The 14,055-nt window shown below is 36.3% G+C and overlaps 1 protein-coding gene across 2 annotated transcripts in view; it reads right to left on the bottom strand.

Moving 5' to 3' along the window:
* The window catches only part of VN2R648 (vomeronasal 2 receptor 648), a 66,635-nt gene that overhangs the window by 15,032 nt on the left and 37,548 nt on the right, over nt 1-14,055 (bottom strand). For both annotated transcript variants that reach the window (XM_056801018.1, NM_001102433.1), the window contains 2 exon segments: nt 7,323-7,541; nt 18-141 (listed from right to left, as the gene is read on the bottom strand). In XM_056801018.1, coding sequence (XP_056656996.1) covers nt 18-141; nt 7,323-7,541 — 343 coding nt within the window.

Here is a 14,055-nt window from a genome sequence, read left to right as displayed (position 1 = left end):
TGTCTTGAGGCACCCACCTGTCTGATTGGAAATTTCCCTGTCAGAGCACAGAGTACAGTCGAAACAGCATATGGGCTCCCTTTCACGAATTATCTTCTTGAAACCAGGGCCACAGCTCACACTGCATATGGAAATTGGAGTCTGAGTTTCCATCAAGAGAAGAGAGAAAATATCATGGTAAGAATGACTGATGAAAGATAGATACACTGAGGCAAGGATGATTCCAGATCTCTCCCAAGGAAGGCATTTAGAATAAGGATTTGCAGTGATTCAGAGCAAGAATGATATATATCTCAATAGAAATTTCCTTCTTTTTTCTTCCATCGCTGCAAATCAATGTTTGCCCAAGTCATGATCACACACAGATGCTCCACAAAGCACAATAAAGTGCCTGATTTTTTAAACGTTTATGTGGCCGCCACATTTTCCATCGAGTACATCATACTTGTACATCTCCAAAGTGCATTTCATTTTCTACAAATACTTCTGAAGTAATTCAGTGGCCAGGCTGGTGGAGGGAAACTTTTTCTCCAAATAGACCCTATTCTTTCTTTTTTGGTGAAGAAACCTGAATGTTTCAATGAGTCACAGCTTTAGAGAGGTTATAATATAATTATTTAATTAAACCATACAGCATGATTGAATCTAAGAATCAGGTGATTTGATTGGTTTACCTTGTTTTTGAGGCTGGCATTTAGAGTTAATTCTGGAGAATAATAAAGGGTAGGATTTTTTGAATGACACAGAAGAATGAAACTGAAGCTGAATATAACTATATATATATATATGTATATATGTATGTATGCATGATCTACATTAGAAAAGGACATAACCACAAAAATTGAATTTAAAGATGCGTCAGTTTCTCATTTGTGTCCATCTCTTCCTAGCTCTTCTTGGAATTTTCTTGGTAAAGATTTTTTGCATGAGTTTGCTATTTCCTACTCCAACTGACTTTAAAATATGAAAAAATTGAGGCAAATGGGGTTAAGGATCTTGCCCAGGGTGATAGCAGTAGTAAAACGCTGACTATAAATCTGAACTGAGGAAAGGGGTCTTCTTGACTCGAGGCACTGTCCATTGCACCAACTTATCTAAATTAAGAATCTCTAAAAGAGAATTGCATACTGGGAGTTAAGATGACAAATTAAAATATAATGCACTCCTCCAACACACACACACACACACACACACACACACACACACACACACACACACACACACACACACGATCTAATTGCCTGAAAACCAAAGTAAAGTCAAAGGAAGATGTCTCATTGGGCTAAGAAGACAGAGTAGCCAAGGCAGCCCAATATCTGTGGAAAATGGAAGAACTTAAACCAGTTCAACATGCTTTGACTCTGCCAGAGGCCACAAAGCTCTATCCAGGGAGCAGACCCAGTCCAAGCCATTCAACATGCATATATCAGGCAGAGAGGGCAAGGAATGGAACCCAGCCAATGTAGGCCATTTGAAAGGGGTAGTGAAGTAAAAGAGGACAAGAAAGCTACAAAAACTCACTTAGCATCAGAGTGCCTGAGGCAGAAAGGGAGCAGAGCAGAGGACTGGCAAACTGCTGAAACTTACTCTTCCCACATGGCAACAGAATGCCTGAGGCAGCAGATCCCAAAGCAATGGAGTGACAGAGTGGGAAATCTGCCCAGCTTAAACCACTCAACAGGGGCATTGAAGGCAAAGGCAGGAATGAACACACTTCCAGATGACAGAAGAGTGTCTTGAGCAGTCAATCCCTGAGCGGGTAGTTTGTCCAGCCAAAGGCAATTGGCAAGAAGAGGAAGTAGCAGAGTAGGGACCCATCCAGCCCATAAGACAACAGGGGAACTGGTAACACAGGGTGTTGAATCTGGTTGGACAAAAACAGCAACAAGCCTCCCTATGGCAAGCTAACAGAGCCACATTCTCATTGGACTCAGTGTGGGAAACAAAGACAGTTTAGCGTACACTAAGTATTAGAGTATAGTACTCTGCAATTTATAGCAGTGCTCCCTCTACCCCATGAACTGAGAAAACCCTCAAAATATAGATAAGGAAACTGGGGAAAATGAGCAAAAAAAAATAAAAAAACCTTATCTTAGAAAACTATCTTAGTGGCAGCAAATATAAAAATATGAACTCAAAAGAAAACAATAATTTTTAAAAGGGAACATGTGAAGCTTCAGAGGAAAGTATGAAAGGATGCTTTGTCCCAAAAGAATGCCTGAGAGAACCTAGCAAGCAAAAAAACTAAATAATATGACACTTGACAGAAAACCTCTATAAATGGGGGGAAAGTCTCCTGAAGAAATCAACTCCCTAAAAAATAAAATAAGTAAAAAGAAAATGGAGACAAAATAATACATTGAAAAAAGAAGACCCTGAGGAATAAGAAAGGACAAAATAAAAATTCAAGCCAAAAAATATTGAGGGGAAAAAACACTTTAAAAAGTAGGATCAGTCAAGTGAAAAAGTAAACACAAAAACTCAAGGAAGAATATTAGACATTAAGTTAAAATTAACATTAGACAAAGAATTAATGAATCCATGTGGCATCAGGTGATAATGAGACAAATTTTAAAAATTAAAAATAAAGGAAAATGTAAGTGCCTCTCAAGAAAAATATCTGACATGGAAAATAGAAGGAGAGATAATCCAAGTATCATTGGAATACCCAAAAGCCGCAGTCAGAAAGTGAGCCTGGACATCATATTATAAGAGATCCTATAGGAATGTTTTCCTGATACCCTTGAGCAAGAGAGGATAAAGGAAATTGAGAGAATCCACCAATCACTTCCTGAGAAAGACCCCAAAATAAAATACACCAGGCCTATTATTATCCAAGTCCAGATCTCCCAAGACAAGAAAAAAAAATATAACAAGCATTCATAAGGAAAATATTCAAATATCAGAGAACATAGTCAGGATTTCACAGGACCTAGCAGATCCTATATTAAAGGCCTGGAAGTCATGAAATGTGATATTCAAAAAGGCAAAGGATCTAGTAATATAATCAAGAATTATATACCCAGCAAAACTGAAATTCATACTACAGGGGGGAAATGGAATTTAATGAAATAAAGGAATTTCAGACATTCTGGACCAAACAGTCAGAACCAAAAAGAAAGTTTACTAAACAAATTCTACATAAATAAAATGGATAAAAACCGAAAAAGATAACTTAAGGGTTTCAATAAGGCTGAATTGAGTACATTCATACATGGTAATGTAAAATTAAATTAAACCCCAAATTAGAAATCATTAAAATCAAAGAAATGTTTAATAAAATGGAAAATAAGAAAAACACTGTACTAATAAATAAAACAAGGCATTGGTTTTATGAAAAAAATAAGAAAATATTTAAATTATTAACTAATTTGATTTCAAAAAAGAAAGAATAAAGCCAAATTATTAGTATAAAAAAAGAAAAAGGTAAAATCACAATCAATGAAGAAGAAATTATACCAATTATTGGAAGATATTTTTCTAGCTATCTGCTGTTATGGTTGAGAATGAATATATTTTAGTTGGTCACCAGGCATTTAAATTCTAAATCTCAATGAAATACTCAAGGAATCGTGGAATTTTATGGTGGTTTATTTATAATAGAAAGAAGAAATTAAGAAAGAGACAGAGAGAGGGAGGTGGGAGAAGGAAGGATAGCTGCCCAGGCCTCGTCTGAACCCAGCAGGAGTTCAGAGGCCTCAGACAAAGGGCTTTTCCAGAGGTTGTTGCCTCCAGAAAAGCCAAGGCAAGGGGCATCAGGCTTATCACTCATCATGTTATTATCTAAGGGAAGCAGTCTGAGGTCTCACACTCAAGTTCTTTCATGAGTGAGTTCCACAGCCTATCCCCTCTCACAGGAAGTCATGTGAAATATAAAGGCAGTTCTTTACATCTCTTCCTGTGTCTTACATGTAACAATGGTTGCTTAAACTTGGTTTTGGAAAGCCCAGGGGGTCAATCAGTTGTTTCTGATTTGTCACGTATTAGCTCACATGGGTCATAGACCTTACCCTCCCACACTCAATCCTTAAGTGGGTGCGTCTACATTCCTGGTTGCTAAAATTCTAAAGACTAAACAGGGTGGAATAAATCTAAAATTCACACTGCCCAAAACAAATCTGAAAATCTAAGTGAAATAGATGAATATCCACAAAAATATAAATTATCCAAGTTAACAAAAGAAGAAATAGAACACTTAAACAACCCCATCACAGAAAAAGAAATGGAACAATCAAAAAAACTAACTAAGAAAAGGTTCAGAGGGCCAAATAGATTTACAAATGAATTCTACAGAACAATCAATGAACAACTAACTATATAAGTACATAAACTAGTTGGGGGGGGTAGGGAAGGAAAGCAGGCATCCTTACAAATTCTTTTTATTACTCAAATACAGTAATGATAACTAAACCAGGTAGGGCTAGAAACAAAGAAAGAACACTACAGCTCTATCTCCCTATTGTACATTGATGTAAAAATTTTAAATAAAATACTAACAGATTACCACACTATATCACAAGAATCATATACCAAAATCATGTAGATTTTCTGCTAGGAAAACAAGGTTGTCTTGATATTGGAAAAAAACATTGGAATAGATGAAAACGATATGATTATTTCAAAAGATGCAGTACAAAGAATTGGAAAAAATACAACATGGATTCCTTATAAAATAATTAGAAACCATTGGAATAAATAGAACATTCCTCAAAATGATAAATGGTGTCAACTTAAAACCATCAGCAAGCATTATCTATAATGGAAATAAAATAAAACCCTTCTCAGTAAGATTGGGGTTAAAGCAAGGATGCCCATTATCATCTCTAGTAATTAATATTATACTAGAAATGCTAGATATACCAATAAAGGAAGAAAAATAAAGATGAAAGATTTAAAAGAGTCAACAAAATTATCACTCTTTGCAGATGACATGATGATATACCTAGAAACCCCTAGAGAATCAACCAAAAAACTAATAGAAATAATTTACACCTTTAGCAAACATCCAGGATAAAAAATAAACACACATAAACCATCAGCATTTCTATTTACTACCTATGAATCCCAATAACAAGATATAGAAAAGGAAATTACATTAAAATAACTCTAGAGAATAAAAAATATTTAGGGGCATGCCTACCAAAACAATTATGCAACTAAATGAACAAAGTTATAAAATACTCTTCATACAAATAAAGGCAGACTTAAAATATTCAGAAAATACTAATTACCAAGGGGCAGCTAGATAGCTCAGTGGATTGAGAACCAAATCTAGAAATGGGAGTTGCTAGGTTCACATGTGGTCTCAAATACTTCCTACATGTATAACTCTGGACAAATCATTTAGCCCCTAATGCCTGGCTGTAACCCTTAAAATTGCACAGACTTATGAATGTTAAAAATTTTACTCCATATTGAGGAATCCTCCAATTCCCTACTTGAAATAATTCCCTACCAGATAGTGAGAACTCTACTTGAATGTGAAAACTCCTTACTATGGGAGTATCCCTACTCCACCCCTACTTAAGACTGCTTTAGGGCAGAAAACTCCTTGCTAAACAATGAAAGTACATGAAAACCATACTTATAAAGGAAAGGAGTTCTTTGAGCCATGCCTGTTTTTGTAATTGATACAATGGGATGCTAGGTGCCAATAAAGGTGGGGCAACTTGTAAACTACTTAGACCTAAAAGGTGAAAACTTACTCAGAGGTTTTCTCTTAATGAAATTAATCAACACAGCAGCATTTTTTTCTGATTTACTAAAGAGATTAATCTACTCAGCTGTGAATTCAAAATGGGCTGTCTTTTGGAAAACATCTACAGTGATTGGTAGATGGAAGAATTTAGGGGAGGTGACATAGGAGATTTTGCCCTTAAAAATAAGAGCTCAGAGAAGAGCTGGAAGTCATTCTGAAACATTCAGATTGAGGAAGGACTGGTTCTGAAACATTCAGATGAAGGAGGGAGCTGATGAAAGCAGCTGAGATGATGCTGGCCTGGTGTCACTAGAATCCTTGCTTAGGCAGACCTTGTGGTGAGTATTAAAAGACTGACTGACTGATCTCTCTCTTAAGACTCAGGTCTAGGCCATGTTGGCTTAAGGCCCTTCATACTTATTTCTTTGTCTCTCTTTCTCTCTTTTCTTTAATTCCACATTTGTATTAATTAAAATCTCTATAAAACCCAGTTGACTTGGGTATTTGAATAATTGGGAATATTTCCCTGGCGACCACCTTATATTTGATTTAAAAACCAAGACACTGTAGTGAAACATATTTTCTGTGATAAAATTACTCACCCTCTCTTATATCTATCACAATTTATGTCTTCCACCATTTTAACTCACTACAGTTTATGGGTTTCACTATTTTAAATCTTACATGGCCATTAGCACTCTTATGCCTTGAAACCAATACACTGTATTGATTCTAAGACATAAGGTAAGGATTAAAAAATATACTAATTGTTCATGAACGGTCAAACCAATATAATAAATATAATAATCCTACCTAAAATAATATACCTATCCAGTGCTATACAAATAAAACTACCCCCAAAAGTTTGTAGAACTAGAAAAAAAGTAAAATTCATCTGGAAGAACGAAAGGCAAAAATATCAAGGGAATTGGTGAAAAAAATAAATAAAGGAAGGAGGTCTACCTATGCCAGATCTCAAACAATACTATAAAGCACTAATCTTCAAAACAATCTTGTCCTGCCTAAAATTTAAAGTAATGGATAATAGAATAGATTAGGTAATCAATATAATACTGTTAATGTCCATACCATTTAGTGTTCAATAAACAAAAAGATGCAAACTTTGGGTGAAAAAATTCACTACTTGACAATAATTGCTTGAAAACTAGAAAACAGTATAGCAGATAAGTATAGACAAAAATCTCACACCATACATTACAATAAAGTCAAACTGCTAAATATGAGCTTCAGTTTCTTGACATATTTTGTGGTAATTTGAGGGAAAATACTTCTCTGGAATCACTGGGGACAAAGACCATGGGCCTTGTCGCATTCCTTTTCAGCAAGGAAAATGTACACTGGATGGACACAATAATATAAGACTTCTCCCAAAAATTTCAAGTAGGGAAAAAGAAATGCAAACTTTTCTCCCCATTTTGAACAATTATCGATGTGATTTGAAATATGTGAGACAGTATCCCAAAAGACCTTGAAAGTCATCCTGGTCCAAGAAAGCTTAAAGGGGATCCTAATTTAAGAAGAATTATCTTCATAGTAGATACTGAGAGATAACAGGTCCAATTAGTCTCATTTTAGGAGCTCATATTATTCACCTGTTCCTTACCTGAGGGAAATCTTCTGGCCAAGCAATGTCTTCTTCATTAATAATTAATCCCTTATTAAAAGGACTGACTTCTCCAACTTTCACAAGTGTCTCAAAAGAACCAGGAAAAAATTGAAGATTTAGGACGTCATATGTCTCTGCCATGATCCTGGATTCATCCCCACATACTTCATCATTGGCACCATGGACAGGATTGACACACTTCAGATAGTAGTGGAGCTGAAGGCAAGGACAGTAATTTGTTACTCCATGGGAAAAGAAGGATTCATTAATGTCCCAATACTTGATTATCAACATAAAATGAGCTATGCATTTGGAACTTGACAAAGTTATCATTCTCCCTTAAAATTCTTCATATTGAGCTCTTCTTAGCATTCTGCACTCAATTTCTCTTTTTCCCTAGCAAATCATAGACAACAGAAAAACAGAAAGGCCAGGAAACAAACATGAATTCTAGTTAATGAACTTACCTCAAAAGTAATTTTATCTTTCCTCCACTAAATCATAATGTTTTTTTCAAATATCTTTGATACCTGGCATTATAATTTCTTTTGTAAAATCTAGATTCACAGGGAACTTAGTGTCTTAGACAATGACACCCCTACTACTTCTTCCCCATTAGATTCCTAGTTCATCAAAAACAAACTCTTTTCTGTATTTATTTGCATTTCCCAGAACTTTTAACAATTCCTGGTACATAGTGTCCCCTGAAACCTTCATTTTCCTACTAAACTTATCTCTTCCTTATAACAGAGAGTATTTTAAAAATGTGTGTTAGCACCCTGATTTTAATAGAAATCTGATAACTTTTAAAAAGTCTCTTTAAAAAAGTCCATATGAAGTCTGTGGAGTGGTTGATCAGGTTTTCTTAGGAATGAAGGACAATATGATATTCATGATGATAAAGTTCAAGGCATAGAAGTAAAAGGAAATACAAATGATTAAGTGGTAAAACAATTCCCAAAAAATCAGTGAAGAAAAATATAGAGGGCACAGAGTCAAGATGACAACATAGAGAAGCAAAAGTTCAGACCACCGACAACCCTTCCTCACCGATTAAAAACTAAATGCTCCTAGGGATCTGAAAATCAAACCTAACAACAGGACAGAGCTGAGGAACCCTCCTGATGGACTAAACTTAAAAGCTATACCCCTAAAATGCCTGAATTTGAGAACACTAAGGAGAAGGAAGAAGGAAGGTCCCAGGACTCCTATAGTACTTAGCCCCCAGCAGTGACTGGAATCTCTGGGATGCCAATGGCACTAATATAGAGGGAATACTTTGTGGACAAAGCTGTGCCAGGCTCAGGGCTTTGAACAAAGTGGTGGGGAGAAGCACAGAGCAACCAGCCTAGTCACAGCAGAGACATTCCATATTGCCCGCCCCATTCCTGAGGTTTTGGCCTAGGGGCAACTCCAGATATGAAAGATCAACTCCTCTGGGATTAATCTTATCAAGCTTTCAGAGGGCAGGGAGTCTCAAGCCCCAACACCCATCTTCCACAGACTACTCTGAGAGCTCTGCTGACTAAGCTTCAATGGTGAAGGTTGACAGAAAAGCCCTAACCCACAGATCCAGCACATGATGAGAAGAGCAAGAGTGCAGGCAACTACAGGGGGAAAAGAAGGGGCAAATATGATGTAACAATAGAAAAAAGAAATTAAAATTGACATCTGCTATCCAGGCAATGAACAAAGAACACATGTAATGGGAAGATCAAGGAACACCAAACAAAAATACAGAAACTCCATCAAATTGGACTCAGGCTTTGGAAGAACTCAAAATACAATTCAAAACACAATTAAGAGAGGCTGAAGACAACTGGGAAAAGAACTTAATAGTCAAGATAAGTCACCTGGAAACAGAGGCACTTGAACTAAAATGAGAAAAGAATGTCTTGAAAGCCAAAATTAATCAGTTTGAAAATGAGGCAAAAGAGATGAAAGATGAGGTAAAGAAGATTAAAGATGACCTTCAAAAAAAATCAGAAAAGAAAAAGGATGACCAAAGAGGCAGGGATGAAATTCAGTCTTAAAAACCAGAATACAATAATTAGAAGCAAGAGACTTCACAAAGCATCAGGAAAGTATAAAACAAAATCAAAAGAATGAAAAAATTGAGGAAAATATGAAATATTACATTCACAAAACTGAAGACTTAGAAAAAGTTCCAGGAGAGACAAGTTAAGAATCTTTGGTCTACTGGAAGACTATGACAAAATAAAAAGGCTGGACATCATCCTACAGGAAATCATCCAAGAAAACTACCCCCAACATTCTAGAACAAGAGGGGAAAGTGGAGATTGAAAGACTCCACACATCACCTCCTGTCCTTAATCCCCAACTGACAACATGCAGGATTGTTATAGTCAAATTCAAGAACTACCAGACCAAGTAAAAATATTACAAGCTGCAAAGAAGAAGTCACTCAAATACCATGGAACTACAGTGAGGATAACTCAGGATCTAGCTGCATCTACATTGAAGGACCAAAAGATATGGAATATGGTATTCTGGAAAGGAAGGGAACTAGGTCTACTACCAAGAATCAACTCCCAGCAAAACTGACTATATTCTTGCAGGGGAAAGTATAGTCACTTAGTAAAATAAAAGAATTCCAAGCATTCCTAAAGACAAGACTAGACCTGAATAGAAAAATTGCTGCCCAAATACAGAAGTCAAGAGAATCATCAAAACGTAATTAAGAAAGGGCGAAAAAAACAAAACAAAAAACCCATTTTTTTAAAGGACCCAATAAGTTAAAATGATACGTAACCCTACAAGAAGAGAGGATATTAGTAACTCTTAAAATTATTATTATCACCTGGGTAGCTAGAAGAATTATACTTAGGGGGAACATTGACAAACTGTATATGATGAAGTGTCAAGACATAAATATGTATATAGACATATGTATGCATAAATATATATGTAGTATAGGGGTAGTCTCTCGGTGACCAAGATTGACTATTGTCTTTGTGCAGTTTCATCTACGGTGTACCCTCATGTGGCTTTGGAGTCCAAAGGCTGAGGCACAGAGTTTGTGGCACATGGGGCCTGGGATGCCAGTTGTTACGGGAGGTGCGGTTGTGGCCTGGTGTCAGCGTTCACGCGCAGCGGCAAGACGTCAACGTCTTTCCTCTTCAAAGGTGGAAGCGGTATGGTGAATGTGGATTCGCCAGCTGTTTCTGTCAGAGGCAGCAAGTTCTAGTTGCTTTGGTGTCATGCCAGCCCACTTCAAGTTGGACTTTAGCTGATCCTTGAATATTTTTTTGGCCGGCCTTGTTTCCTGAGTCCAGCTGACAGTTCACCATAGAATACCTGTCTTGGTATTCGCTGTAGGTCCATGTGGATGATGTGTCCAGACCATTGTAGCTGGGCTTTGAGGACCAGGACTTCGATGCTGGTTGAATTGGCTCTATCGAGGACCTCCTGATTGGTGATTTGGTCCTGCCATAGGATTCTCATGATTGACTGGAGGGGGCGTTGGTGGAATTGCTCCAACTGCTTCATGTGCTTCCGGTACAGTGTCCATGTCTCAAAACCGTTCAGGAGTGAGCTGAGGACCACTGCGTTGTACACTTTGAGCTTCGTCGCAGTGCTTACACCGCTGTGTTGGAGGACTTTGCAGTGCAGCCTCTCGAGTGCCTGGCTGGCCTTTTGGATCCTGGCATTGATCTCGTGGTCTAGGGACCCGTCGTTGGCAATGGTGCTGCCCAGGTACTTGAAAGTGTTGACGTTAGAAAGCTGTGTGCCATCGATTGTAATGCACGGCTGGTTCGTTGGCCTCCCTGGTGCAGGTTGGAACAGCACCTCTGTTTTGCTGAGGCTGATAGTCAGGCCAAACAGTTTTGTTGTGGTGGAGAACCTGTCCACAATGGTTTGGAGATGATTTTCTTGGTGTGTATATATATATATATATATATGTATATATATGTATATGTATATATGTATATATATATTTACATATATGTGTGTGTGTGTATATGTAAATATATATGTATATATATACATATATATAAAACTAGAGTTTTTTAAGTGGTTAATACTAAGAGAAATGGGAAAAGAAACAAAATGGGATGAATTTATATGTCACAAGTGCATGGCAAGATGGGGGGAGACCATCAATACACTGGAATGGTAAAGAGGTTGGAGACAGGAAATATGCAATTCTTATGTTCATTGAAATTGACTTTGAGAGGGAAGAACAATCAAATACACTGGGGCAGAGAAGTAATTTGCACCCTATAGGGAAGTAGAAGGTTAACAAATGGACTGATGGGGAGAGAAGCAATACAAGGGAGGTAGAGGGTCAGTGTAGTCGAAAAAGACTATAAAGAAAATAAGAAGAGGATAAGAAGGGAGGGATAGAAAGGGAAGTAAAATAAGGGTGTGAATTAGGGGGACTGATTAAAAACAAAACACTGGTGTAGAAGGAATTAGTGAAAGAAGGAAGAGTAGGAGTAGGATTGGAAATCAAAATGCTACAAAATACACAGCTGGTACTCATAACTCTGAATGCGAATGAAATGAACTCACTTATAAAGCACAAGAAAATAGCAGAGTGGATTAGAAACCAAAACCCTACCATATTCTGTCTACAAGAAACACACATGGGAAAGGTAAACACGCATAGGTTAAAAGGAAGAGGATGGAACCAAATATATTGGGCATCATCTGAGAAAAAGAAAACAGGAGTCACAATCTTGATATCTGACAATGGTAAAGTAAAAATAGATAAGTGAAAAGAGATACAGAAGGTAATTACATCCTGATAAAAGGGAGTATGGACAATGAGGAAATATCAGTACTCAACATGTATGCACCAAATAGCATAGCATCCATATTTCTAATGGAGAAACTAGTGGAGTTCAAGGATGCAATAGATAGAAAAACTTTACTAGTGAGAGTCCAGAACCTTCCTCTATCAGAACTAGATAAATCAAACCAAAAAATAAATGAGGCAGAGGTAAGAGAAGTGAATGAAATCTTAGAAAAATTAGAGTTAGTAGATATGTATAGAAAAATAGGGATGAAAAGGAATACACCTTCTTTTCAGCAGCATATGGTACATTCACAAAGATTGACCATGTACTAAGGCATAAAAACATTGGGAAAAGTGCAAAAGAGCAGAAATAATAAATGCAACCTTCTCAGATCATAATGCAATGAAAATAATAATTAGTTAGGGTACATGTAAAGGCAACTCAAAAGCTCATTGGAAATTGGACAATATGATTCTCCAAAATCAGTTAAAGAACAAATCATTGAAACAACTATTAATTTCATTGAAGGAAATGACAATGATGAGACATCCTTTCAAAACCTATGGGATGCAACCAAAGCAGCATTCAGGGGGGAATTTATATCCTTGAGTACATATATTAAAATTAGGGAGCACAAAGGTCAATGATTTGGGCATGCTAATTAAAAAACCAATAAAGAGAATAAATTAAAAATTCTCAGATGAAAACTAAATTAGTGATCCTAAAAATCAAAGGACAAATTAATAAAATTGAAAGTCAATGAACTATTGATTTAATAAATATGACTAGAAGCTGGTACTTAAAAAAAAAACAAATAAAGTGGACAAAGTACTGGTCAATCTAATTTAGAAAAGGAGAGAAGAAAACCAAATTGACAGTATCCAAGATGAAAAGGGATACTTCACTGCTAATGAGGAGGAAATTAAGGCAATTATTAAAAACTATTATGCCCCAATTATGTGACTATAAATATGGAAATCTAGGTGATATGGATGAATATTTACAAAACTATAAATTGCCTAGATTAAGAGGAAGAAATAAAATCCTTAAATAACCCCATATCAGAAATAGAAATCGAACAAGTCATCAAAGAACTTCCTAAGAAAATATACTCAGGGCCAGATGGATTCACAAATGAATTCTATCAAATATTCAAAGAAGAACTAATTATAAAATGTATTTGACAAAATAATCAAAGTCAGAGATCTCCCAAATTCCTTTCATGATACAAATATGATACTGTTTCCTAAGCCAAGCAGATCAAAAACAGAGAAAGAAAACAATCTCCATAATGAATATAGATGTGAAAATCTTAAATAGGATACTAGCAAAAATGACTCCAGCAAGTGGCCATGAGGGATATTCATTATGACCATGTAGGATTAATACCAGGAATGCAAGGATGGTTCAATATTAGGAAAACCATACACATAATTTACCATATTAACAAGCAAACTAAGAATAATTGCATGATTATATCACTAGATGCAGAAAAAGCCTTTGACAAAATACAAAACTCATTCCTATTGAAAACACTAGAAAGTATGGGAATAGAAGAGCCTGTCCTAAAAATAATAAACTGTATATATCTAAAACCATAAGCAAACATCATCAATGGGGATAAACTAGAAGCCTTCCCAATAAGATCAGGAGTGAAACAAGGATGCCCATTATCACCTCTACTATTTCACATTGCACTAGAAACACTAGCAGTAGCAATTAGAGAAGAAAAAGAAATTGAAGGCATCAAAATAGGCAAGGAGGAGACCACGTTCTCACTCTTTGCAGGTAATATGATGGTCTTCTTAACGAATCCTAGAGAATCAACTAAAAAGCTAGTCGAAATAATCAACAACTTTATCAAAGTTGCAGGATACAAAATGAACCCACATACATCAACAGCATTTCTATATATTTCCAACACATCTCAGCAGCAAGAATTAGAAAGAGAAATTCCATTTAAAATA

This window comes from Monodelphis domestica, chromosome 6 (assembly GCF_027887165.1).
Source record: "Monodelphis domestica isolate mMonDom1 chromosome 6, mMonDom1.pri, whole genome shotgun sequence".
Taxonomy (NCBI): domain Eukaryota; kingdom Metazoa; phylum Chordata; class Mammalia; order Didelphimorphia; family Didelphidae; genus Monodelphis; species Monodelphis domestica.
This window is presented reverse-complemented; position numbering and strand designations above follow the sequence as displayed.